The sequence below is a fragment of the Cucurbita pepo genome, chromosome LG03, assembly GCF_002806865.2.
Source record: "Cucurbita pepo subsp. pepo cultivar mu-cu-16 chromosome LG03, ASM280686v2, whole genome shotgun sequence".
In the NCBI taxonomy this organism is placed as follows: Eukaryota; Viridiplantae; Streptophyta; class Magnoliopsida; order Cucurbitales; family Cucurbitaceae; genus Cucurbita; species Cucurbita pepo.
Genome location: NC_036640.1, coordinates 13,484,804 through 13,510,714, shown reverse-complemented (window position 1 = coordinate 13,510,714; position 25,911 = coordinate 13,484,804). Strand labels below are relative to the sequence as shown.

The following is a 25,911-nucleotide window of genomic DNA, read 5'->3' as shown; positions in this document are numbered from 1 at the left end:
ATTGAAGCCACAACAAACACTTGTTCGGTTGGAAACAACCCCAAAATAATCTCCTTAAAATTCTTTCCAAAAATGAATTCCCTTTCAATCCAACCATTTTTGGAAACAAGATCATACCTCCCTCCGCGTCTCCTATGTGACAAAATGTGGCGCATTTTAATTTTTCTTTAATACAATTCTCGAATATCTATATATTTGAGATGAACTCAAACACCATCTTGCTGTCTGCCATCCTGTCCAAACATCCACACCATCATCCCCCACGACGGAATCAGGTGTTCTTCTTCTCATACTACATGATGTGGACTGGAACAACTGGTCAAGCTTCCTTCTTCCTCCCTGTCTGCCATCTGTTCCAAGTTGGCAAAATTTTATGGGTGCGACTTCCATTCGAAGTTAATAGCGTGAGGAGAGGATATGCCAATCCCCAAGTCAACGCATTCAATTTCTGGTCAATACAGAAAAGAATTCAATCAATAAAGGGGTGATGAGTGAATTTTGTGTGGATGGAAACGAATATGAATAACAATCTGCGCAAAGCAACCCTGAAGAATGGCAAGGAATCCAAACCACATAAGGTTCCCTTTTCTACAACCAATTTTGGAATCCAAATAACAATTATTGTAGCTTCAAGTTCATTTGTTTGGTCGGATTAGGCCGTGGAAATATTGATTCATCGACAGAAATGGGGTCGAAATAAGACAAGAACTAGTCGGTGAATGGGTTTGGTGAGCTGATTCTTGCTCTACCCAACCATTGATCGCCACAACACAACCCACCCATTTGGCTTCTTTCCTTTCTTCATCCCTTTTCCTTCTTTTCTCAAAGAAAACCCCCAATTTCAGCCGGTCGTCGTCTCAGCGATTTGGATGAAGAAGTAGACTGAGTAAGCAGAGGAGCAAATGGGCTTGATCAGTAATCGAGTAGAGAGAAGCGCAATCAAACCAGGCGACCACATTTACACTTACAGAGCTGTTTTCGCCTACTCCCATCATGGTACTTCTCCTTACATTTCTTCCCCTCCTTTTGAACTTTTTGATTCCGTGCAACGAAAAACGATCTGGGTTTCACTGCTCTTCTCATTTCTGTATCTGGGCTTCTTTCGATCTGTGCTCCCTTGCGCTTCATAATGCATTTCTGGGAATATATACATATATCATAGGAGACCCCATTCCAAGATTTGCTTTATTATGCTCTGGATGCAGGAATCTTTGTAGGGGGAAGCAAGGTGGTGCATTTTAGGCCTCAGAGAAACTTGAATTCAAGCACCGACACACCTCCTGAGTTCTATGATTCAAGTTCAAGCAATCCATCATCCTGTCCAATCTTCCCTGACTGTGGGTTTAGACAGCCAAACAGCGGGGTAGTCCTTTCTTGTCTGGACTGCTTCCTGAGGAATGGATCCCTCTACTGCTTTGAGTATGGAGTCACCCCGTCAGTTTTCCTCTCCAGGGTAAGGGGTGGGACATGCACCACGGCAGCATCCGACTCATTTGATATGGTCATTCACCGAGCCATGTATCTTCTTCAAAATGGATTTGGTAACTACAATGTGTTCCAAAACAACTGTGAGGACTTTGCTCTGTACTGCAAAACGGGTGTTCTGATAGAGGACAGGCTTGGGGTTGGAATAAGTGGCCAAGCTTCTTCTGCCGTAGGTGCTCCATTAGCTGCCATTCTTTCCTCTCCTCTGAAGTTACTAATGCCAAGCCCTGTAGGCATGGCTGTGATGACTGCTGGAATGTACAGCATGAGTAGATACGCCACTGACATTGGTGTTCGAACTGATGTGGTTAAGGTGGCCGTGGAACACCTGCCACTTAACAATCTCAAATCATTGAGCACAGAAGAAGAAGATGAAGATGATGAAGAAGAAGCCTTCACCTAGAAATGCTGCAGGTGACATCAACTCCATTTTCTGGTCCGTGGAGCATCAGATCACACGTGGATGCAGCATCAAATCACACGATGGTCGGAGAGAAACGAAACATTTCTTATAAAGTAAGCTTGGGAGATTACATTTATAGCGGTTTGTTTTGTCTATTTCTATTGGACTTATTAGACTAGGTTTGGATGATTAGTTTCGGGTTCTTAATTACAATATATTTCACTTTACTTATAATGTAATATTTCTATTGGACTTACTAGACTAGGTTTGGATGATTAGTTTCGGGTTCTTAATTACAATATATTTCACTTTACTTGTAATGTAATATTAAAAAAAAAGCACTTATCCAACTTTGAAACTCTATGATATGTTCTTCTAAAAGGTAGTATTTTGATGTCAACAAGTCAAACCAACTCGATCTTGATTGGATAGAAGAATAACGGATTGAACATGACAATCGAAAAGGGAAGCCATCGATGTTAAATTCAACAAAGGAACTCAGATGCAAGAAATCAAATAAGAGGGTGAGTGAAAATTAACTTTAAATAATTAAATTTTAAAATGATTAAAATAAAATGACTAAATCTTAAAAAAATGTTGGTTTTCATTCACTTCTTGTTTCCCAACTCCTAAACAAATCCACACTTAAATTCTTAAATTTCAAGCGTAAGCTGTTCACAAGTTGCAGCCTTTCTCTCCATAACAACCAAATAGGCAAGTTTGAAGATAAATTCAATCATTTCTTCATCCATTAGGAACCAAGTGTCTCCTCTTGAATTGTTCGTTAAATTTATTTTTAATTGGTTTGATTGAACGATACTACTTTAATTAATATCGATGCGTCTAACTGTGTCTCTAATCAATAAACAGGAAATGAATTGGGCTAAAATTGACACTAAGGTTGAAGATTGTACGGAATAAATCATGTAATTACTTAGACCTAAAATTTATTTGTTTAGTTGGGGCGGTGGATAAGTGTCGTTATAATGCTTTCTAAATATCACCAGAGCTTGGTTACCAATTTTAAGCACTGGGTTTCGATCATTCATCCAACCCCACGAAGAAACCATACCTAAAATCTATCTGGGTTTCCTTTGTAATATTCGAACTACTTAGCACGCGATCGAACGCTGCAATCTGTTTTGCAAATCGGATCATTTTTCTCAGTCAAATCCGAAGGGGAGGTTGGATTTTTCCCATCAGCAGTGTTTCGGGACAATCAGAATCTGGGTCGATGGCTAGTCTCTATGTGAAGGCTGTACCTCCGGCGGATCTGAACAGGAACACAGAATGGTTTCTGTATCCTGGTGTTTGGACCACCTATATTCTCATTCTCTTCTTCGTTTGGCTTCTCGTCCTCTCTGTATTTGGCTGCTCTCCTGGCATGGCCTGGACCATCGTCAACCTATCCCATTTTGCTGTATGTGCATCTATATTTCTTCTCTTGTTGATTTTTTTTTAATCTGGGTTTTGTTTCATTCCTGGGATATCATCATTGAACGTGGGATTGTTGTTGACTTGTGCTATTAATTTTTGGGTCATCCTGCGGCTTGGTTCCAGTGTTTGTGTATTGTTTTATGCTGCTTTAGTTCCCTTCAATTTAATCTTGTTGAGGATGCTGGGTGAGATTTCATTTGGTTGATTTTGTCTAGACAAAAGAAAAACAGCCAACTGTTGTGGCTTCGTGTTTACGCTTGCTTTGATAATTATATGCCTATTGAACTGCCATGTATGGTAGATAAATATTCTATTTTCTTTGATTTCATAACATTTTTCCGTGATTGTTTTATTTCAAGCCTCGAGCCATTGATACTCTTTGGCTATTGTTTTGAAAAGACATCTCATTTTATATGCTAGTGTGGATATTTCTAGATTAAGAGTCAGTGAACTCTGTTTAGTATTGGCCTGGACATACCCGCTTTAATGCGTGGTTCACTCTCCTTTCTAGAAAGCCTGCTCTCAGCTTAGAATGATTTAGAACGTTCTTTTGCTCCATTCTTTGAAGTGATATGCTCTTTGTCTTTGCATAAAATGATGGAAAGGAGCGTGTGTCTTATTTCAGGTCACTTACCACTTTTTCCATTGGAAGAAAGGGACACCCTTTGCTGAAGACCAAGGGATGTACAACCGATTGACGTGGTGGGAGCAGATTGATAATGGAAAGCAGCTTACCCGCAACAGAAAGTTCTTGACTGTTGTTCCCGTGGTGCTGTAAGTTGTTTATTATATCAAGCGACCTATGTACTATTTAACTCTGAGATCACATTTCAAACTGTTTTTGTTTGAGTTGTTTATTGTTGTCTATTTTACTGAACTCCTAAATTTGGGTGGGCTGTAGGACGTCTTGCTCTTAGTCTGCATATCTTTGACAGTCAATATCTTTCTATGTTCTATTCTACATTGCTGCATTTTTTTTCTCAGTATTCATCTTCGTAGCTCTTCTGATGATTGATTGTAGAATTCTATTGACTTAAATAGCCTCTTGTATGGAACTCAAAATCTCTAGGCTTGCGATTCTAGGGATAAGCTTACAAATTTTCTAGTTGGCGAACTTTTGAGGTATGGCTAAGGTAGACGCTGATCTTAACAGGCTTTGAATGAATGAATTCTTGATTGAATTTTAGGATCTCCATTTCTTTCTCCAATATATGAGATTTGCTGTAATAATTTTCTATTAGGAAACATTCACATGGCTACTTCTACTAATTTTCTTAGAAGAAGTGGCTAATTGGTCCTCCTGAAGCGATTACGCACCTTAGATCTAGCAATTTCAAAGTGGGAAAGGGGGACAATGTCTTATTTTGGACTGATTGACTGCACTCTATAACAGACATTTCCTAATCTGTTTAGATGATCTTTGGGTCAAGACAAAATGGTGTAAGAAATGTGGAATGGCTGAAGTTGGGATCTTAGATTTCTAAGTGGCTGTTTTAATTGAGAGTTGGAGGAATGGTTCAACCTTTTTGTGCTTCAGGATCAAGTTTTCCGCCCCAAAATGGTGTAAGAAAGTGCTCAGCTTAGGCTTTTTTGTAATTACTCCAGACTCCATCATCATTCTAAACTGAAGATCTTTTTGATCTCCTTCTTTAGGGAAAAGGGATGCCTTATCCTTTCGTCCTCTAGGTTTTGTTTGGCTGTGGTCTTTTGAATGATCTTCATTTCTAATAAAACAAATAAAAAATCCTGATTCCCTGTATTCGTATCTTTCATCTGTAATTTTTTTCTTACTCTGTGATAAGATGATGGCTGGTGCAACAAAGTTCGAATACTTCGTCATTTGTTGTGAGATCCATCGATAGGAGAAGAGGGGAACGAGTGCCAGCGATGACGCTGGCCTTAAAGGGGGGGGTGGATTGTGAGATCCCACATCGATAGGAGAAGAGGGGAACAAAACATTCTTTATAAGGGTGTAGAAACCTCTCCCTAGCGGATACGTTTTAAAACCTTGAGAGGAAGCCCGGAAGGGAAAGCCCAAGTAGACAATATATGCTAGCGGTAGACTTGGGCTGTTACAAATGGTATCAGAGCTAGACATCGGGCGGTGTGCCAACAAGGACGCTGGACCCCAAAAGGGGATGGATTGTGAGATCCCACATCGATTGGAGAGGGAAACGAGTGCTAGCGAGGACACTAAGCCCCGAAAAGAGGTGGATTATGAGATCCCACTTTGGTTGGAGAGGGGAACGAAACATTTTTTATAAGGGTGTGGAAACCTCTCCCTAGCGAACGCATTTTAAAAACCTTGAGGGGAAGCCCGAAAGGGAAAGTCCAAAGAAGACAATATTTGTTAGCGGTGGGCTTGGACTATTACATTTGCAAATTTTATATTTTCTTTAGAGGAGGTAGCGGGGTTCTCTTCAGTTGAAAACCAAACTGGGTCAACAAAGCTGAACCAAGCAAAGTGGATTATGCTCCGTTTTGTTTCGCTTGGTCTTTTAATAGTTTTGTTTATAAATATAACATGTGGGGTTGAGATTCGACCTTTTAACCTTTTGATGGAGGGTACGTGTCTAAACGAGTTAGCTAAGCTTAAATTGACCGTATTTTAACACTACTGGTCTTGAGCTTGGCCTTCATCTTTTACACAGCCTTATTTTTTGATGTTGATTTTTGTACCCTGATTAGATCCATAAAAGTTCAGTTTTTTATCAAAAATAAAAAATTATATTATACTGGTTCCATTCGAGTAACTTGTATTATTTTTTAGATTTTATGCTTGAAGTTGCTTCAGATTCACGATGCCTCTTTTGTACTGTTTTGATATTGCTAAAGGCATACACAGACGGTTTGCTGCAATTTTTCGACAAACTGTTTGTTGAGAGGGTGTGGTAAGGACAATCTGATGTTTGTCATAATTCCAATTTATAGTGTGCTGGGTGTAGGTTATATTAAGTATACACCCATTTTCTTTAATTCTTTCAGTGCCTTTTGCCAACTATACTTGATGAGTTATCACAGAAGGATTCGCCGGACTCCCACTCCATTTGAGTCTTGACTCTTCTTTTTCCCTTTCTTTAGCAATGACACCTTTGTTTTCTTTCCATCTTTTGCTTGTTCCTTCGTTTTTTTTTAGTATGTCCTCTGGTCCACTCGTAGGAGCAAGAGAAACCATCAGCCTCTTCGATGTTGTTGTTCTTACAAAGACCATACCAACTAGAATTAGGTATGACATAGGGTCCAATTTTCGACATGAGTGTTAATACCACCCAAATTCAGTGACCATGTAACAAGTTAGCACCTATTAGAAGTAAAAAAATTCCATAGGATCTCGCTATATGGAGGCTACAGATCAAAACTCATGTCAGTACTTTTAATATGTTCATGCTGAGTATGCTTTTTTATTTGAATGGTTGGGTGAACAAGTGTATGCTTACATTCCTCAGTGCAATCGGCTTTAAGCTATTACACATAATCATCAAAAAGAAAACTTCCCTCAATTTTTCATCTTATTGTACAGGTACTTGATAGCCTCACACACAACTGACTATCAACATCCAATGTTATTTCTGAACACTCTTGCAGTAATTGTACTAGTTATTGCCAAGTTTCCCCATATGCACAAGGTACGTATCTTCGGAATCAATGCCGACAAGTGACGCTCACATCAAGACATTTGTGGTTGGGTTTGTCAAAAAGCTTCTCGTCCTCTCAATCTGGTAAAATGTTATATCTTTGTATAGTAGTTGGGACTGGAAAGATGCTGAAAACCTTTGTAGTTTTTGTTTTTGTTTTGTACTGACTGCTTGTTTCGCCTGTTGGTTAATGAATAAGTAAATGCAGTTATCTTTTATACAGTACAGAAATGCGATGCATTTGAGTGATCTTTTAATAACATACACTTCACATAGTATCTGATAGTTTGCATTGAAATGAAATTGCTCTGTTTCACTCTTTCTTTAGTAAGCATCGATTGGCCCATGCATGGAAAAACATACATATTGGTTGGTAAAGACTGGAACAGGTAAAGAAAGAGTAAAACATGGGATTTAGTTGAGTAAAAAAGACATTGATCCCTTCATGTTTGTTTGTGTTGTTTCTGGTTTTATGTAAGTGGTATGACTTTTTCTGGCTGATTGAGGTTTTACTTACTACTGGAAGTGGAGAAGTGGAGGAGTTCATCATGAATCAAACTCATTATCTTACTTTACTTCTGTCTCACTCATGTTTCCTTTATATTTGGCTATCTTTCAGACATCATCAATACTACTTATAATGCACACACCAAACAAGGATTGCTTTCCAAGTCTACTCTTTTTATTTATCATTATTATGGAATATATGGCCCCATCCATTAATAATAATGATAATAAAGGCATTGCCTTTTGTTTTCTTTAATTATGAAATGATGAAACAGATTGGTCCAATAAAATTAGAAACATATAGAAGACTTCTCATAATTACAAATTATGAGTAGCTTCCATGGATAAAACTAAACTTTATTTGAACAAAAATGTTCATCATTATGAAAAAAAATTCATACTTTGATACATAATAATATGATGAAACTCCTGTGTATTTGGTAGAGAAAGAGAGAGAAAGCGTGAAGATATATAAAAGAGAAAATTGATACATAAAAACTTGTTTGTTAGCTTTTTTTAGTACAACACCTTCAAACAAATCAAAGCCAAACCCAATCCAAATTCACAAAAAAAAAAAAAAGCAGAGATATAAATCAGAGTTCAGAAAGCCCAGCTTAACAATTTCATATACTCAAGTGTTTTTTTGTTTTTTTTTTTTTTTTAATGTCACGTGTAAATTACTTCTCATAATTCTTCTGATCTCTCGAATGTTTCTACCATGGCCCTCCACTAAACATCCCATTCCAATACCCATTACTACCAGGATTCTCTTCCACCGCCGTGTCTCGGGCTGGATACGGCATCAAATTCGGTATATAAAATCCAAATCCTCCGTGCCCGCCGTTTTCTATCCCCGCCGACGCTGCCGCCGCCGCCGTCGTCGTCGTCGTCGGAAAACCCAAATTCAGATCATGGGCTTGGTATACCGGCTGCGGCGGCGCGTGGTTGGCCGAAGCTGACCCAGTAACCGAAGCCGCCGGTTTACGATTCTTCCGGGAGCCTCCTCCGACAGGGATGTTCCTAAGAGAACCGCCCTCGGTCCAATACCGGCGGCAAGATTTGCAAAAGTACCTCGGCTGTGTGAGGCTGTAGTTATTGTAGTAGCAGAACTTTGTGTTGGTCGACTTGCACCTTGGGCAGTTCAATTGCTCTTGTGGCCTTCCCTTGGCCTTGAAGCCTCCTCCACCGCCGCCGCCGCTGCCGCTGCCGGAGTGCATCATGGCCTCCATTTTTGAGAATCTTGGAAGCAGGAGAAAAAACCCAGAAAAGATTGAGAAAGAAAAACAGTAATTTGGAAGGAAAATTGAAGGTTTTTTTGGTAAAGCTAATGATGCATAAGTTGAAGAATGTTATGCATGCCCAAAAGAAAGAAAGAAAGAAAGAAAGAAAGAAGGAAAGAAATGGGCAGTAGTTTAAGCAAGAAAGAATGTTTTAGGTTGTTTGTTTGCAACCCTTTTGTGTCGGTTTGTTTCATTTAAAAAAAAAAAAAATAATATATATGTAAAATTTTGAAAAGTGTGTTTGTTTTGACAAAATTGTACCATCCCACTAAGATCCTCAAAATTGTTTTTTTTTTTCTTTTTTTCTTTTAATTATTTGTATATGCTTTTTGGTCTTATTCTATGAATCTCCCTCTACTCAATTTGGTTTGGTGTGAATTAATTATTTATAATATTTCAAACATTTTCCAAATCTTTTAAAATAGTGTGAATTGTATGTGGTGGGTTTCTCCTTTTTGACCCAAAAATTCTACTTTATATTTATTATTATTATTTGTGTTATGGGGGGAGGGGAGTTTGTTAATGAGACTGGTTTCTCAAGCAACTCAGATTGCTCATTAATCTACGACCTAATCCCATTAACCCTCATTCTTATTGGTGTTCAAATATTAATTTCAACGCTCTCTAAATTCACTAGTCTTTCCTGTAGCCCAAGAGTCATACGTAAATTTTGTGAGATTCGGAGAGGAGAATTAAGTCTTTCTTATAAGGGTGTGGAAACATCTCCCTAATAAACGTCTTTTAAAACTTTGAGGGAAAGTCCAAACGAAAAAGAGTGATTGTGAGATTCCACCAAACTCATAAGAGAGTTAGATTGTGAGATCCCACGATTGGTTAGATAGAGGTGCATATAATTGGGACGGAAGCAGTGGGACCCAAGCAATGCGCGTAGGGATTGAAGACAATCTTTGTGTTTGGTGTTGTTGGGTTATCTTTTCCATGAAAACGACTGGTTTCAGATAGGAAAAAAACTTCTGCAACTCTTGGGCGTTATCCGATATGTTTTCATTTCCTTTACACCCAACAAACACCGAGCCTTTCCTATCCTTCTGTTTCTTTGCATATTTCATGCTTCAAACAACTCATTCCAACTTTTCATTCCTTTTGTTTCAGGTTGAAGAGCATGAGAATTAAGTTACATACACCCAATCTACAGATATAGCCATGGCAGTAGAGCAAAAAGAATTTGAAGCTACAAAACCCCTCATAACTTGGGAACCATGATTGTTCAATCAGTATCATCTCTACTAACAACCAAAGGGTCGGAGGATTATTTTCAACACATGAGTAACTAACTATATCAGTTCATTTCAAGATACCAGCTTGTTGTTATCAATATACCTGTGCAAATCGAGGTGCAATTGCTAAGGGTTTATCCGCTCTGATTCCCATAATGTCTCCCTTCCAAGACATGGAATAGCTTTAAACAACTTCCTTTCTTCACTCTTCAGATTCAAATAATCGACCTGAGAGCGAAACGCGGTCAAATGTAACATAACGAAAAAGAACAAGGTCATATACTAATCTACAGAAATATGTCTATATATATTACAAACCTGATCAGGATCCAAGACCAGCAAACAAAATGCATCAACAGGACCTGAACAAGGATCTAGAACAGGTTCCTTGGCTGGCTGTTCGGCAATATAGGGAAGATTTGGACTAGGCCCCAAATACTGCATTCTTGACTTTAGAGAAATGGATGACCAAGCTTCTGCTCTTTTCTGCATTAATAAATATATAAGATTATTCTGAGTTGAATGAAGTGAACAAGAAAGTGAACTGTTGAGAATTTAGAACAAGTTCTAAGTTATAAGAGGAAAGGGTCATGCCCACAACCTTAAATTTTGTAGCATCAAGACATGACGCATCAACAACCTCAATTCTTCCACTGATACGAAATTGCTCCCATGATTCGGTGAAATACCAACTTATCTTGAAGAACAAAACATTCGAAGTCCAAAATTTGACTCAAATTGGCACATATTTGCAGTTATGTAAATAAGATAAGCTACATAGACCAGCAAGAACAAATCATTTGTATTATGAACTGTATTAAGAGGCAGGAAGAGACGAGAATAGTTACCTCAGCAAATGGACAAGCTTTAAGCTCTTCAATCTGCAGAATCAACCAAAAGTGAAAAGTTCATTTGCAGGACAAAACTCAGATGCTTAATATCACAAACCTGACCTAATCCATCGCAGACAGATTCCCAGTACTGAGCATATTTTATAGCTTATCTTATTGTAGCCAAACATATGAATTACATAATTGAAAATGCAGAAAATGCAGAAAATCCAGAAACCCAGATAATGATTGCGTCGGAAACCATAGAACAACAAGAAATGAGCGTATGAATTGAGCGATCTAAAACGAAATATAGAGCTTCGTCGTAGAAGAACCTTGCGACTTCTTGAATCCGTGTAAATATGGATTCCATCGGTGCCCTCTTCAAATCCTCTGAAAACAACGGTGCGATTTGATGGCCTTCCATTGCCTCCAATCGTTGCCTGAAAACAAATTCCATTTATAAAAAGAAAACCCGAGTGTGAAAAAGGGAAAGGGGAGTTGAAGATGAAGTTGAAGAGAAATAGAGAGAGGGAAATGTACGAGGTGCAAGAATCTGGAATGCTTGATTTGGGCATTTGATTCCAAAGCACTGAGAAGAAGGGACTTCCATGGCGCCGCTGCCGATCCCATTTCCTAATTGCCCGCTAATTCGCCTACTGCTCTGCTATGTATTCGCCCCATTTCAGTTCGGTACATCATTGAGAAATAGTAAGCGAAATTCAGTAATTTACTTTTAGCTTTCAATTTTACCACAATCTTTTATCCATACACTAAATTATTAAAATGAACAAATACATTAAATCATTTTTATTGGATTGGTCGGCGTGGAATTACGTGTATTCTTGCCCATCTTTGTTTTGTCGTGAATATAAGAAGGGAGCTTACTGTTTCGCTAAAACCCACACGCCTGCAAACAGGTTAGCCGCTACAAACCACTCTACCAAATGAACACTCTAGCTAGCAAATGAACAAACAAGAAACAACACAAAAATGGTTTCTTGCAAGCAGAGTCTTGAATGACACGACATCGTTTCAATCCTCCACATTTCGCCTTCAATTTCCTTGCTGATTGCTAAACCGCTCCCTTCAGAAACCGACAGCAAAGAAAACATTAAAAAATCAGCAGAATTTGGACGACTGACACCTCCTTTCTACACTCTCCTCTCCCAGATGCGTCATCTTCTTCCTCTGCCTGTACATATCTTGAATCTAATGAACGCCTCGCTTTTGACCCACATCCTGTAATTGTTTCATTTCGATTTCCAAGGTACCCACTTCCTCTATTCCCTTCATTATTTAGTTCCTTACAATTTCTTACTGGTTTTGGATCATAGGGTTGCTTTCATTCTGCTTTTCACCTTGTTTATGTTACCTAGCTTCTCTCTGTTGTCTTGGTGAGTTGCTTGATTTCTGGGTCTTCTTTTTTTAGTTTGATTCTCTTGGGACTGCTAATTCTGGATCCCTTTTCTTTGAATATGTAAATATGCGCCTATAATGGTTACTTTCTATTGCAACTACTGTTCACCAAAACAAATGAATATCGATTGGGGTTAATCAATCCTTCACAACTTGCATTTGGGTGTTATTAGGAGGCTTGGGGAGGGTGCTTTTTCACGTCAACATAAATTTTGATTAGAAATTTAACAACTTCTACTTGAATGTTCAAAAGATAGGAGTTTGATGGCAGCAGCAGAAGCAAGGGCTGGTTTTCAGAGGACTGTTAATCGTTGCTTTGTCCAAGAAGATGCCAAAAGAGCTCCCAGATTAGCTTGCTGTCAATCATCATCTTCAACATCATCCAAACAGCTTGATTCTGAACCTGCCAATCCAGCAGCAGATGGGCCAGATCAACCTTCCATAGGATTTATTATGCCTTTTACCAGACCTTCCTCATATTCGAATTTACTTCCCGACTCCAAATGGTGGCTTCAGATGCAATCTAGCTATGGATACCAAAAGATCTTCACCCCAGAAGACATTAACCCTTTAGAGCCTGCCAATGAAACTTCGAAGTCGGGTACTGAAAAATCATATACATCAAGTGATGTTCATCCACCTGGAGGTAGCAATACTATCTGTGGAACTGATGATATCAGCAGGTCTTCTCTAGATACCGATCATGGTGGCTCTGATCTTTGTATAAAGACCTTGGATGGTAGAGGCCCTCAAGATATGAAAGCAGACTTTGAATGTTTAGATAAGGATTCTTTCAACAGCAAAACAGTATCAAAAAATCAAGATGAGTGTTACTTGGATCCAGATTCTCCTTGGATGCAAGAGGGCAAGGCTGAGCCATGGTGGTGGATAACAGATAAAGATGAATTGGCCTATTGGGTTGCACAGAAATCTCTTGATCATATCGAGAATTGCGATCTTCCACCACCTAAAAAAACATGCTTGAACATTAAGACATACCCTAATGCTCAAAAGCAATGCTATGAACATGATACAATATGGGTTTCTTCCTTCGAGTCAGACCACCAAAATTGTGGACTTGAGTTTTGTCCTCTTAGCAAAACACGAAGGGACCAGGGTGCATCGATTAAACAAGGGAACGTGCTGCATGGATCTCTTAAATATTTGAGGTACTATGTAAATTCCTAATTGCTGCATTTCTAATATGTTAGAAATCGCGATGTCCATCATGGTAGGATATTGTCAAAGCTCTCATGACTTTGTTTTTTGTTTCCCCAAAACACCTCATACCAATGGAGATGTACTCCTTACCATACTCATGATCAACCCCTTAATTAGCATATGTGGGACTCCTCTCCCAACCATCCTCAACAATCCTCCCCTCGAACAAAGTTTACCATAGATCCTCTTCTAAGGCCTATGGAACCCTCGAACAGCCTCCCCTAAATCGAGGCTCGACTCCTTCTTTGGAGCCCTCGAATAAAATACACCCTTTGTTCGAAACTTGAGCCACTTTTGACTACACCTTCTTTGTTCGACATTTGAGAATTCTATTGACATGACTAAGTTAAGGGCGAGGCTCTAATACCATGTTAGAAATCACGAACCTCAACAATGGTATGATATTGTCTACTTTGAGTATAAGCTCTCATGGTTTTGCTTTTGATTTCTTCCTGAGACCTCATATCAATGGAGATGTGCTCCTTACTTATAAACCCATGATCAACCCTCTAATCAGCCGATGTAGGACTCCTCTCCCAACAATCCTCAACAGAATATTCTACCCGGTTCTTACCAGGTTTTCAAAAGTTAGTATTCTGTCGTAGAATGATTTGATAGAGTAGCTTTTACCAGTCTGTGATAAATGGATAGTTATCTAGCCAAGTTAATTAGTCTATATGAATGCCTAGATTACTCATCCAAAGCAAGGCCCTACTAAGATATAACTGGAACTGCTATGTTGAGTGCAGCTGTACAAATCCCAACAACCTGACAAAAACAATACAAACCTCTGAGGATAATACTAGCAAAGCTGAACTAATGGATGCACTGCTACATTCTCAAACCCGCGCAAGGGAAGCCGAAATTGCAGCAAAGCGAGCTTATGAGGAGAAGGAGCATGTAGTTGAGCTTTTCTTCAGACAAGCATCCCAACTCTTTGCATATAAGCAATGGTTTCAACTGCTGCAGCTAGAAAGGCTACAGATAAAGAACAAGGATCATCCAATGTCCACTCTTTTTCCTTTGGTTCTTCCATGGATGTCCTACAAGAATATGGTATCTCAGAAGAGACGGCGGAGATTTTCTAAGCAGAAAAGGGTCGCCGTTGCTTTTGTTCTAGGATTGAGCCTGGTCAGTGCAGGTTTGCTTCTGGGGTGGACTGTAGGGTGGATGCTTCCTTCTTTCTAGGCCTAGTTTGAATGAACTTGTTTTAGAAGAGAAGATCAATTGACAAAGGTATGTGTAACATAGCTTTCCAATACGTGGAATGTTGTTTGTATATACGAGGATTACATTTTAAGGAAGAGAAAGAATTCCATATAACAGATCAAAATCAGTGTTACTCTGATGTTTTCCATTTCTTGAAAATTGTCGAAAACAAATGATCATTCAACGCATAAAAGTGTTAACATTATTTCTGTACATGAATGTCAAGTATGTAAGATCTCAGCCATTAACTAAACCATCAGTCCTTCATATTACCAACGAGCTACGATGCTCTTTCTTAAGCTTTTTTGCTCTTCCATGGAACGTTGATCTGTTTCGGCCCCTCGCCTATGCTTCCCTGCAATTCCTCAACCAGTATAAGTTTATAAGTTTCGTTAACATATATAAAGCCAGAGAAAAAGAAGGGTGATTCTAAAATTACCCAAAACTCAGTCTTGGCTTTGACAAGACAAGAAGAAAAGCTCCCTTCTTTCTGGGTCTCTGCAACCTTCATCCCTGAACTGCTTCTCTCTGCAACAACTGCATCTTCATTCTCCTTCTCTAAAGAAGAAGGAAATACACTTCCATAGGCAGACCCAACTTCCCCTTTGCGCCCAAAACTCAATTTTCCCAACCAACAAAACCACTCCTTCTCTATGAGCACTCCCCTCTTTCTCAGAACCATGGCTCCAAGCTGAGTTTTATCATATCTGAATGACCCACAACTCTGCTTAGGAAACTGAAAAATACCCTTGTGTGCAGGGATGGGAGGAGGGAGTTTTGAGATTTTGGGATCCAATAGCAACAATCTTGGTGGAAGTTCAAGGCACTTTGTTTGAGTGGCTGAAGAACTGCTGGGGGTTCTGAAGCAGAACCTGGGTTTGCCAGGCTCCTCTTCCCATCGAAATGGGACTGACACTGAGGTGTGGATTGGTGGGGTTAGCATTCCAGAGCGATCTGGAGACTCCATTGCTGCAACTGCAAGCAATGGAAGCTTTGGCACTTCAGAGTTTCGCCATAGCTTTGCTTCACTTCCCATTTCTCCCCCTCTCCGTCTGTCTGTCTCCCTCTCTCTCTCTCTCCCTCTCTTCGTTGGTGGACTGACTTGAATTTGCAGTGTTAAACAGATCTTTCACTGAAATCTAAAAAAATTGCGACTTTTTTGGGTGGCTTTTCATAATGGAATAGACATGTTACAGTTAGAGATTATAGATTCGAATAATTGGAATTATTGCAATTATCCTTCACATTTTTCTTCAATTCCTGTCTGTTTGGTTCATAAAGAAAGGCAGTAAACATTCGAGAGGAGAAAATCTAGTTGGGTATCATAACTAATTTGGTCTATTATTTTTGCATTATTGAGGTTTGGTTGGAGAATTTTCAATTACCATTAGTTACTTTTTAGAGAGTGGCTTGTCCATTGTCCATTGTCCAGTGTCCATTGCTTGGAAGATGGTTCCAAACAAGTCCTTCCTCTTCCCCCCATCACACACGGCCATTGCAGCATGCACATGACTTCTCAATCTGGCTTTGCTTTTGTCGTCTTCAACACTTTTAAAGCCTTTTCAGCTTCCAAGTACAAAGCTTTAAACTTGTGCAGACTTTATTAACCCCTCAAAATGATTTTGATTAACTTTTCTGTTATATGTAGAACTATGCGATATTTTTTAAAGCTTAGAGAGCCTATAAGATATTATATATACACTTTCTAAAATTTAGAAACGAACGAAAGAAAATGCAGAGAAAAACATGAAATTTGTAAACAGTAATCTCTCTACACCAGCCGCAGCCACAATAACCAACTGATATATAATCTTGCAGTTGAATATCACAGCAATGTGATACAAGTGCTTACATGTGATGTCAAAATGACAAAGGAAAGTTTAAAATAGGAGAAAAAGAAGAGAAAAAAACTCGATGCAATATTACAACTCTTTTAGACCGCAATGAACATCTAAAATTCGCTCGTGAATGCATGCACAGACAGACAGGTAAAGTTGAATACATAAAAGAGGCTGAAGGGAATGGAAGTCTTAATCAAAACTTGGTAAACCGGGTTTGATGGCCTCGCCACCAACTGGAAATTGCAGAATCTTCCACATCATTACCACAATTGTAGAAGCAAACGATCATTTGAAATTTGAATAGACCACCAAATGGAACAAACGCCAAGAGATAAATATGATTAATGATCAACTTCTCCATAAAAACCTGTTTCAGTTCAGCACAAAATCCTGAAAGGTTGCAGGCGTACACGATTAGATACGAGGTGATGTGAGCACTTTTGAGATTAATAACATAAGTTAAAACACATAAAATCGGTGAAATGATGATGCATAAGTAGGCCAGATAAGCATGTTGACTGATTCCATCTTCACCTTCACAACAAAAGGTGTCCATACCATATTCAAAACACCAAAATCTTATAAATCTCGTGAAGTTTGGGCATTAGCCATCAAGAGTAAATTGATTCCATTTTATAACTAGCCATTTCTTCTTTTCAGGACCTGATAAAATTCTCGTCCAACGGCCAAGTGCAGACCATTGGAATATCTTGAGCAACAAATAGATAATGTTCGTTCCCAAATCCCAAAAGGATGCTAGAGTGTGCAAAAATATCAAAATCAACCACGGATATAATATAGAAAACGTGATGATGCATTCATAAAGTATTCCCGACTTCAAAGAGCAGAGAATCATAGATCGATAGATATTAAAGAACAAATATGCCATGTACGACCAAATAAATTGCTCAACATTATCTTGCATGGTATGCGAATGAACGGACCAGATTTAAGTAGTATCTATAAGTTCACCTTTTTACATAGATAATTTACATCCATTTAGTTAACACACAAATAGTGTAAAACGCAGGCACGATAGCTAAAGCCATTATCAACCTCAACCAACAGGATTTAAATAAAAAATACAAACTTCACACATGAAAAAAAATATATATATCGGAATAATAACTTACTCAAGCTATTGGGAGATTATAAGATCCGCAAAACTGAAGCAATGCAGATTGATTTGTAGGGTCAAGATACTGACTGATGATTTGGGGATACCTCCCAGGAGAAACAGTAGAAAGTTTGGACAAAGATGCTACCAGAAATTGCTTCGGATCCTTTATATCTTTCAGAGGATCATCCTCCTTCTTCCCTGCATTGTACAGACGAACAAAACTTGCAGTATAACCAGCATTTTCAGAAATATCGGGCATCTCTGGCTCCTCATCAACCCTATCCTGTTCGGGTCGAGAAACAAGGGTAACAATGCTGTCCAGCATTTTCCCCCAGTCTTCAATAAATGCAGGATCCAAAAGTGCTGGACACTCACAGATAAGTCTCGTTGAAGCAACTGCAGTTAACTTAAGTTCAATGGCCCCAGTTATCAGTTTAAGATTAGGAATCCAAAACTGTCTCAAGATTTGGATAAAAATGCCGTTCTGAACACTGTTGATGGTATCCAAAAGATTTTTATGACCATTTTTAACAAGAAAAAGGGACATAAATATCAAGAGCGACTTGATGAACTTTACTGACCGTCTACTTTGGAGCTGTCCAAAAAGAACAGCCCAGATGTGGCCAATGTACTGTTGAATCACACTATATTCAAGAGAATCAATAACAGTGTTGAGCACATAAAAGCCTTGCTCTGCAGTGCTTGGAGATGAGACTAGATTACTAAATATTCCAAGAACCTGGCTCAGGCGTCCACCTTGATTAAGTTCATGAGGTGCCTTCTGAAGGAAAGCCTGAAGTAACCGTACAAGAGCTGGGACATTAGAGGCTCTTTTCCAAGATTCAGGTGACAATAGGATCTCAAAAATTTGCATGTAGCTTGGTGGAATAGGAGGATTATTCAATTCAACAAGCTGTGCTAACAGTTGAAAAGCATAAGGGAAGAACTCCGTAACATCATTGGCCAGTATCATTTGAAGGCTGGGAAACAGGCTTGCCTCAAAAGCTGATATTAAGGATGGATCCCTTTCACAAGCCCTTCTAATAAGAAGGGCCACAGATTCAAACATATAGTGGTTAAAAACAGGATTTTTGGGGTTTCTACACACATCATTTAAAATAGAAGTCAGCCCAGCAATGCATGGTCCTGCAACCTCACGAGGTATGTCAGCAACTCCAAGAACTCTCATTATACACTTCATAATGTATTGGTTCTCCTCAGATTCGGGAAACTTAAAGGCATTAAAGAGTTTAGTCATCATCTCAGGAAAAAATGGAGCAACATCCAGAGAGTTGTACCTGGCCATACCTGAATCTTCCTTGACCAGCAACAATTTTTCAATACAAATTGCAGCATAGGAATGAACCACATTTGACTCTGAACCAAGGAACCGAACCAAATCAGGAAACATTTGTAATGCAACAGGTTTTGATATCAGATTACGGAACACAGCAAAGAACTTTAGTGCGCCTGCCTTCAGCATTGGTAGACCATTAACATTTGAATTATTCAATTCTGGAATGATTACTGATGCAAAAAAATTCTGAACATCTACAAGATCGGTAGAAACAGAAGAGCCCCCAGCTTTCTTCGTGGCAAGTGAGACAACCAAATATATCGCACAGTCTTTATCTTTCCAATTCAGAGCAGGGTTTAGCCCAAATGAATTTAACAAGTTTTGTATCTGAGAGGATACCATGTCTGTCACCTGCTTTTTGTAATTGACGGCAATTCCTTTAAGAAGCTCGCAAGCTATCCGCCTTCTAGTATCCAGATCACTACCTTCCATATCCCTCCTAATGAACTCAACATAGTTCATTTCAAATAGTTCCTCATCTTCATCCCTCAGCCTTACATTGGGAATTACTATGCTCTTACAAATCTCAGGTATCACTCCCTCGCCTGCAAATAAGGTGTGATGTACACTCGTGCTAACAGTAGTCAAAAACTTCATCGCTGTAACAGCCAGCTGGTCTCGGCTGGATGACTGAGATACGTTCCCTAGTAAGCCCCACACGGCTAGAGCAAAATCGTTCAAGTAACCCTGAAACTCTTCTTCATTTTTTTCCATATAAAGATTAATATTCTCGCAAACAGCAGCACGAAGCTCATCAACTAGAGCAAGCCCGTCAGTGCCACTATTTTCGAGTGCAGGATAATTCGTAGTAAGGTATTTCCGGAATTCACTCATCCACTCTTTCATATGATCCTCAAAGAACTCGGGAAGCTCTTGAAAATTCAAGGAATAAAATATTCTACAACATAGCCTCTGGGACTCAAACAGGGGCCGCAGGGTGGCCGCCAGTGCGCCCGAGCTCACCGCAGAATCAATTAAAGCAGCAGTTTTGAGAAAAATTTCTAATAAGGGTGCCGCAAAAGTGTCCAGACAATACTTCAAGTCAAGCAAAAGATCATTGGTTTTATATTGATACCGAAACTTCTTAAATATAGAGCTTGCAGTGCCAAGAATACCGTTAACAGATGCATAATCGGAAGCCTGAGACGCTTTCTGCAGACTTACGACGAGCTCCGGGAGCAAGGAAGGCCAGGATTTGGGGAAGTCGTGTTTGCTGATCAAAGCCAAAGCCTCACTTAGCTGACTCTGGATTCGTTGCGTAGAGGAGAGCATGAGCGGGACAATTAGGGCTTTGATTTGGTCCTTCTCGGGGTCGGGAATCGGAGCCAGGGAAGAGGCATTTGACTCGTCCGGCGCGCCAGGTGCCCATCGAACCCGCAGATGGTTTTTGAAGTTGACAGCGGCCGCTTGACGGATCTGTTCATCGACAGATGGTTCGGCGACAAGACGAAGGACAGCAAGACCGTAGTTGGGACGGTCGGCGGCTTCGGCAAGGGAGGCCTCGGCCCGGCGGCGGGGCTCAGGAGCTGGAGAGAGTGTGTGAAGAAAACACTGAGAGAGAAGCTGTAGGGTTTCTGGGTTCCACTCCATTGCGCATAGAGATGAATGGCAAACCCAAATCGAAAGCTGAGTTTGCGAAGGGATCTTGAAGGGGATGGAAATCGGCAATTCGGGATGATGATTCAATTTGAAGGGGAGGGCGAAGAGAGCAATTGTGGGCTGGGTTTTAGAGGTTTTTCAAATTAATACATCATTACAAGATTTAAGAGCGTTTACCAACAAATAATTAATTAATAAATCCCCTAATCTTATGTAATGTTTTTTCTTTCATGCTTGCAAGAACCTTGAGAAATACTCATTTTATTAGGTTAGCTCTCCTAGTTCAGGTTCAAATCTTATCAACTCGATACCACTTTACATGAGTCGAGCAAACCCTAAAGGGAAGACCATCTTTAGCGTTGAGATAGCCTTGGACGTTAATCATGCATATCACACCTTATAATATGGCATCTTAGTCTTAGCACCCTAAATCTACTCGAGAAGATCTCGGGCACTTATATCGGGGGATAACCCTAGACCTGCACTGGTTTATACACGAATGTGTGAGTTATACCGGATACTCAATTGAAGCATGGAGAGAAGCCATGTACCTAAACTAACCATTCTATGAATAGAAAGGGAAGCCTCGACCCATATTATTCAGTCTCTTTGTTTTACAAACTTTAACGAACACTCTTGCTTAAAGCATCTAATTGGGTTTGCACCACATAAATTTGTGCATTAACATTATTATTCTCGGAGGTAATTGTAATAGAGTGAGTGAGCATGTGGCCACAACTCTGAATTTTAAATTACGGTCCTCGTTTCTCCCCATTATGGGCCAATATTTAAACTGGGCCGACCATGTACTGAATAATTGGGCCCATTTATCAGGCCCGATCCGCTCTAGGTTACCCCACGCTTCGGGCCGAGAATCCTGCTGGCATTTTTCGGCGAGGGAAGCACGGCCCGGCCCATCATGCAATTTACCCACAATCTTAATATTTTCAACGAAAATGAGAAAATATATTTAAATAAATAAATTAGTAAATATTTAGAGATGGAAGGAAGGCACGAAAGGAAGATGGGCGGTGGTTGGCACGGCGGGAGGCGGCAGACGTGGTATGTCGGAGATAAGAAGCAAAAAAGGTATGGGTGGATTTGAGAAATGGAAAACAAAGTGGGGGGAGTGATATTTAAATACAAATATAAATAAATAACTGAATTATGACGTAATCAAGCGCAACGTGGGGTCCACCTTCGTTAATTACCATCTCAACCACGCAACCTCTCACGTCCTCTTCCAGTTCTACCACGTGAACCGCGTGGTCTTTTCTTCCCCACGAAAATAAATAAATAACTCCATTTCCATTTTTGTGAAAAAAAAAAAAAAAACTTTGGTCTCGTTTCAACGTAGAATTCAATTATTTCCCATTCTTGCTCCACTCTTAAATCAATATTCATTTATTTATTTTCAATTTTCATATAAGTTTAATAAAAGCTTTGTTTTGAATAATACATACATCAACCCGGTTTAATTAACGAAAAACATTATGTTTGATATAAATTTAAAAAAATTAAAATATATAGATGGTAAGTGATTGATTTTAAAATAAATAAATAGTAGGTAGCTATTGGATGAGGTACATACTGTCGCATTTTGGGACGATAGATTGCAAGTCTATCTTCAATACGTCAAAGTTTTATCATTTTTTTCAAACTAATAACCAATTTACAAATAAGTCGCGACTACTACCATCCCACATTAATCTATGAATGTTTATTATTCAAATGAAAAAAATGTAAACAATTGGTTAATTTGAATGAAAATGTTGCTTATTTGTGGAGATTATGTGTATAGTTAAGAGAGTTAAAGAAAATAAATTTGCAATTTAATCCCAATTAAAAATAAATAAATAAATAAAGAGAAAAGTAGGAAATGTGATTTAATCGTGTAATTCACGTGGGTCCGGAGATTTGTTTTCATTGGCTGGGAAGCACGTGAAGGAGCAGTTGGTTTTATTTGGGTGCTTAAGGCTGTAAGCTTCAACCCTTTAAACCAACCGCACCCCCCAAAATATCCTTAAAACTACCCCTTTCCACCAATCCTAATCCGAAACGTGGCCTCCCATTTATCCAAAATTTCCTTTTTTTATTTTTTCTTTTATTTTTCATTTGAAGAATAATACAAATCTATTATTAAATTGACGTTTTAATGTGTTGTACAATGCATACAATATATATATATATATATTAAAAACAAAATTATATTTTTTTTCAAATGTATGGATAGATAATAATTACTGATAATGTTGGCCAAAATAATTATGAACAAAATAATAAAATATTTAAGAATCAAATGTTTGAAATGGTAAACATGTGTATTTAAATATGTGAGAGGATTAATGCTTTAATAATTCTAATAATTAAAATAGTTGTGATAATTATAGTACACGTAAATAAAATTTAGAAGATTTTATATCAAGTTGATAAAAATGTTAAAAATGCAAATTTAACTTTAAAAAATTTTAAATTATTAAAAACAATTTAATGTAAATTTAAATTTGATTGTCCATTAGTTTTTAACATCCTTGAATTTATTAATAATCAAAATTAAAAGTTTAAAGAATTCATTGGTTAAAAATTAAAATTTCAAAATGAAAACAAAAGACGAAAGAAATAGGTTTGATTATCGTAATTTATTTTACATGTATGAAATAAACAAATATAATGCAGGTCACGTGGTGGATTCACGCAACCTGCACCGCCTCGAACCGTGTTATATCACGTGTTAATCACGAGCTTCATCACCGTGCTTATAATGCTGAATAATAATTAGTTTCTATTATTATTATTTTTTTCGATAAAGCCTAGGACTCCTCCTCTGATTTCGCCACGTCATTTATGTCCCACTTTAGTCGGACACGTGGACGGCATGCACTGTGTAAAACGTGTTCGTTTTGTTTTCGTGACCAAGCCATCTTCATCGCGTGAACTGCTTAGCTGGCCCGCGTGATCAGTCAATATCCTCCTTTTTTGTTTTTTTTTTTTCTTCCTCTCCGTCGGTAACTCGCGGTGGAAGCGCGTGATCTGTACTTTGACGCGCTTTACTTTACAGCCACGTGGCTGTGATGTACACGCCCATTTTCACTGCCGTTTTGGCAAACTAGCGTGGTCCACGACTAGCGACATGTTTTAAACCCCACATTACAAAATAAGCTTTTTCTTTTTATCCTTTTCCTAAATTCAAATTTAATCTTCTTTATTTCTATTTCTATTTCTATTTTTATTTTTATTTGCAAACTTTATTACTGACTATATTACAAATTAAGCAGCTCATCGAAATCATTTCCTTTTTAACCCGAATCTATTTGAGAGATCCCAGTTTGAATCTTAATTTATTTACTATTTCTATTTTATCTTTATAGGCATAAAAATAATTACATAACTTTTGTTTTTTTTTTTTTTCATTTACTTTTCATTTTATTTTCCTTCCCAAAAAAAAAAATAGTTACTACTATTCGAGTCAAAAGAGCATTTCCTTCACACATAAGTGTGATCATTGAAATTGTGAACCGTCCCCGTTGTATTTAATGGTGTGGGCCCGTGGAGGAGATTTTTTGCTTTCCACATTCGGGTCTACATCTTTAGTAAGTTCATAATTTTCCATTTTGCCGACCGGAACACAACCATTAGTCATTGAAAAAATTATAGTTAGATAAATAGATGCCATTGGTGTTAATGAAGGGATAATATTAATTTATTTAAATATGTAAATTCAACCCATATTCTACTCTTATCTTAATTTTATTTTTAATGACAACAGCTATATTTGATGGGAAGATTAATAATTTATTACAAGTTACATGTGACACATTAGATTGACTTGTGATAAGCATTTCCTTTTATTGCCTAACTACATTATTTAAATTATTATATTGAAACTTTCGTTAGGTGATTTGACCATTTGACTTGTCTGCGGTTAATTGCAACTCAATGAAAACTAAATATACTCTATTCCATTATGTAGATGGGTTTTATTATAAACTCAGTCCCCATTATATTTAAGGTTGGTCGAACAATATTACTCATTTTAGATATTCAAATAATTTTAAAAGACGGTTTAAACTTGAAAATTATTTCCCCTCATTTATATTTGAACACCTATTAATCACGTAAACATTTTCAATACATTTATTATAGTTTTGGATTTAATAATGCTTTATTATATGCTTGTTTTTTCATTTTTACTATATATATATGTATATGTTTGTGGTGGTGAATGTTATTTAAAAGGGGGAGAGGCAAGTTAGATGAGTCATTAAAAACAGTGGTGACCACTTCCTTCACCCTTTGCCCCATGCTTTTTAAGACACCTATCTTCCTTAAGCTTTATTAAAACCTCAAACNTCAAATATTGTTTTTCTTTTTCCCTCTCTTTTTTTTCTCTTTTGTTTTTTCACTTTCAATGTGTCGCTGTCGGGTTTTTCAAACCTTAATCCTATTTGCTTTTGCCTAATCCCACTTTATGTTTTTTTCTTAAAAAAAATAAAATAAAAACTTAAATAACAATTTCAGGTCCTTAAACTTTTTTCAATTTTTCAATTTTGATTAAATAGATCTCTAATCAATTGGAAATAAAAAATTAAAATACTAAATACAAATTTGAATTTATTAAGATTCTACTTGTTTTTTTTTTTTCAATTTTTATTATTTGGTAGATATATGAATGTTAGAAAATGAAAAAAGAAAAAAAAATAAGAGCTAAATTTACAATTTATAGTTTAACTTTATTATTATTTTATTATATGTTCTTTGTCTCATATCTCATATTCATTTTGGGTCCAAATTCGTCAATCCAAATTTCAAATTAATTATAAATTAGACATTTAGAAACTATTTAATTCATTTTTTTTTTTTTTTTTAAGAAAGCATCTCATTTACATTTTATAATAAGAGTCGTGTTTAAGTTTCTAAGCAAATTATTTTTCTTAATAAAAGNCCCGTGGAGGAGATTTTTTGCTTTCCACGTTCGGGTCTTCATCTTTAGTAAGTTCATAATTTTCCATTTTGCCGACAGGAACACAACCATTAGTCATTGAGAAAATTATAGTTAGACANAGTGAATTAGACTTTATTTTTTTCTTTTCAAATTATTCTGATGTTACTTTCGACCTTAATCTAAATTAATTTAATTAGTTTGATAAATTGAAATTTATGTCCCCTCTTTATTTTATGGTAGGTTTATGACTACAAAAAAGAAGCGCATAGTTTTAGGAGCTATAACAAACATGTTTTAAATAATTTTTGAAGAAAAAAATTGTTTCATTAATATAGTTATTTTTCCAATGAATATTTTTATGATAATTTAAAACATGTTTATTATAGTT

The 25,911-nt window shown here is 37.7% G+C and overlaps 7 protein-coding genes across 12 annotated transcripts; 3 read left to right on the top strand and 4 right to left on the bottom strand.

The window, feature by feature from the left end:
• Positions 1 to 390: 390 nt before the first annotated feature.
• LOC111790628 lies at positions 391 to 2,256 on the top strand. Of its 2 annotated transcripts, XR_002814508.1 has the most exons (3): positions 391 to 996; positions 1,206 to 2,067; positions 2,154 to 2,256. XR_002814508.1 is itself a non-coding variant. In XM_023671614.1 (2 exons), the coding sequence occupies exons 1-2, from the start codon at positions 903 to 905 to the stop codon at positions 1,886 to 1,888; spliced, it is 777 nt and encodes a 258-aa protein (XP_023527382.1). In that variant the 5' UTR covers positions 391 to 902; the 3' UTR covers positions 1,889 to 2,142. The 2 variants fall into 2 exon arrangements, 1 of the variants encoding a protein (XP_023527382.1); XM_023671614.1 differs by lacking the exon at positions 2,154 to 2,256 and having other exon boundaries at positions 1,206 to 2,142.
• Positions 2,257 to 2,840: 584 nt separating this feature from the next.
• LOC111790635 (ORM1-like protein 3) lies at positions 2,841 to 7,185 on the top strand. Its single transcript, XM_023671623.1, has 3 exons — positions 2,841 to 3,308; positions 3,951 to 4,099; positions 6,846 to 7,185. The coding sequence occupies exons 1-3, from the start codon at positions 3,123 to 3,125 to the stop codon at positions 6,982 to 6,984; spliced, it is 474 nt and encodes a 157-aa protein (XP_023527391.1). The 5' UTR covers positions 2,841 to 3,122; the 3' UTR covers positions 6,985 to 7,185.
• A 732-nt stretch (positions 7,186 to 7,917) lies between these two features.
• LOC111790633 (dof zinc finger protein 2) lies at positions 7,918 to 9,722 on the bottom strand. Its single transcript, XM_023671622.1, has one exon. The coding sequence runs from the start codon at positions 8,694 to 8,696 to the stop codon at positions 8,181 to 8,183; it is 516 nt and encodes a 171-aa protein (XP_023527390.1). The 5' UTR covers positions 8,697 to 9,722; the 3' UTR covers positions 7,918 to 8,180.
• A 176-nt stretch (positions 9,723 to 9,898) lies between these two features.
• Positions 9,899 to 20,896, bottom strand: LOC111790631 (pyridoxine/pyridoxamine 5'-phosphate oxidase 2). Of its 3 annotated transcripts, XM_023671619.1 has the most exons (7): positions 20,886 to 20,896; positions 11,359 to 11,482; positions 11,151 to 11,258; positions 10,834 to 10,866; positions 10,587 to 10,682; positions 10,304 to 10,471; positions 9,899 to 10,213 (listed from the first exon to the last, which is right to left on the bottom strand). In XM_023671619.1, exons 2-7 carry the CDS (start codon positions 11,446 to 11,448, stop codon positions 10,112 to 10,114), a joined length of 597 nt encoding a protein of 198 aa, XP_023527387.1. In that variant the 5' UTR covers positions 11,449 to 11,482; positions 20,886 to 20,896; the 3' UTR covers positions 9,899 to 10,111. The 3 variants fall into 3 exon arrangements, with proteins under 3 accessions (XP_023527387.1, XP_023527386.1, XP_023527388.1); XM_023671618.1 differs by lacking the exon at positions 20,886 to 20,896 and having other exon boundaries at positions 11,359 to 11,519; XM_023671620.1 differs by lacking the exons at positions 10,587 to 10,682; positions 20,886 to 20,896 and having other exon boundaries at positions 11,359 to 11,525.
• Positions 11,740 to 14,797, top strand: LOC111790622. 3 transcript variants are annotated; one of them, XM_023671607.1, is made up of 3 exons: positions 11,740 to 12,085; positions 12,492 to 13,403; positions 14,205 to 14,797. In XM_023671607.1, exons 2-3 carry the CDS (start codon positions 12,499 to 12,501, stop codon positions 14,641 to 14,643), a joined length of 1,344 nt encoding a protein of 447 aa, XP_023527375.1. In that variant the 5' UTR covers positions 11,740 to 12,085; positions 12,492 to 12,498; the 3' UTR covers positions 14,644 to 14,797. The 3 variants fall into 3 exon arrangements, with proteins under 3 accessions (XP_023527375.1, XP_023527374.1, XP_023527373.1); XM_023671606.1 differs by having other exon boundaries at positions 12,488 to 13,403; XM_023671605.1 differs by lacking the exon at positions 11,740 to 12,085 and adding an exon at positions 12,102 to 12,212.
• Positions 14,779 to 15,857, bottom strand: LOC111790630 (uncharacterized protein At4g00950-like). The gene is made up of 2 exons (XM_023671617.1): positions 15,104 to 15,857; positions 14,779 to 15,019 (listed from the first exon to the last, which is right to left on the bottom strand). Exons 1-2 carry the CDS (start codon positions 15,698 to 15,700, stop codon positions 14,960 to 14,962), a joined length of 657 nt encoding a protein of 218 aa, XP_023527385.1. The 5' UTR covers positions 15,701 to 15,857; the 3' UTR covers positions 14,779 to 14,959.
• On the bottom strand, positions 16,435 to 20,686 carry LOC111790615 (exportin-2-like). The gene is made up of 2 exons (XM_023671594.1): positions 17,639 to 20,686; positions 16,435 to 16,895 (listed from the first exon to the last, which is right to left on the bottom strand). Exon 1 carries the CDS (start codon positions 20,570 to 20,572, stop codon positions 17,639 to 17,641), a length of 2,934 nt encoding a protein of 977 aa, XP_023527362.1. The 5' UTR covers positions 20,573 to 20,686; the 3' UTR covers positions 16,435 to 16,895.
• Positions 20,897 to 25,911: the final 5,015 nt, after the last annotated feature.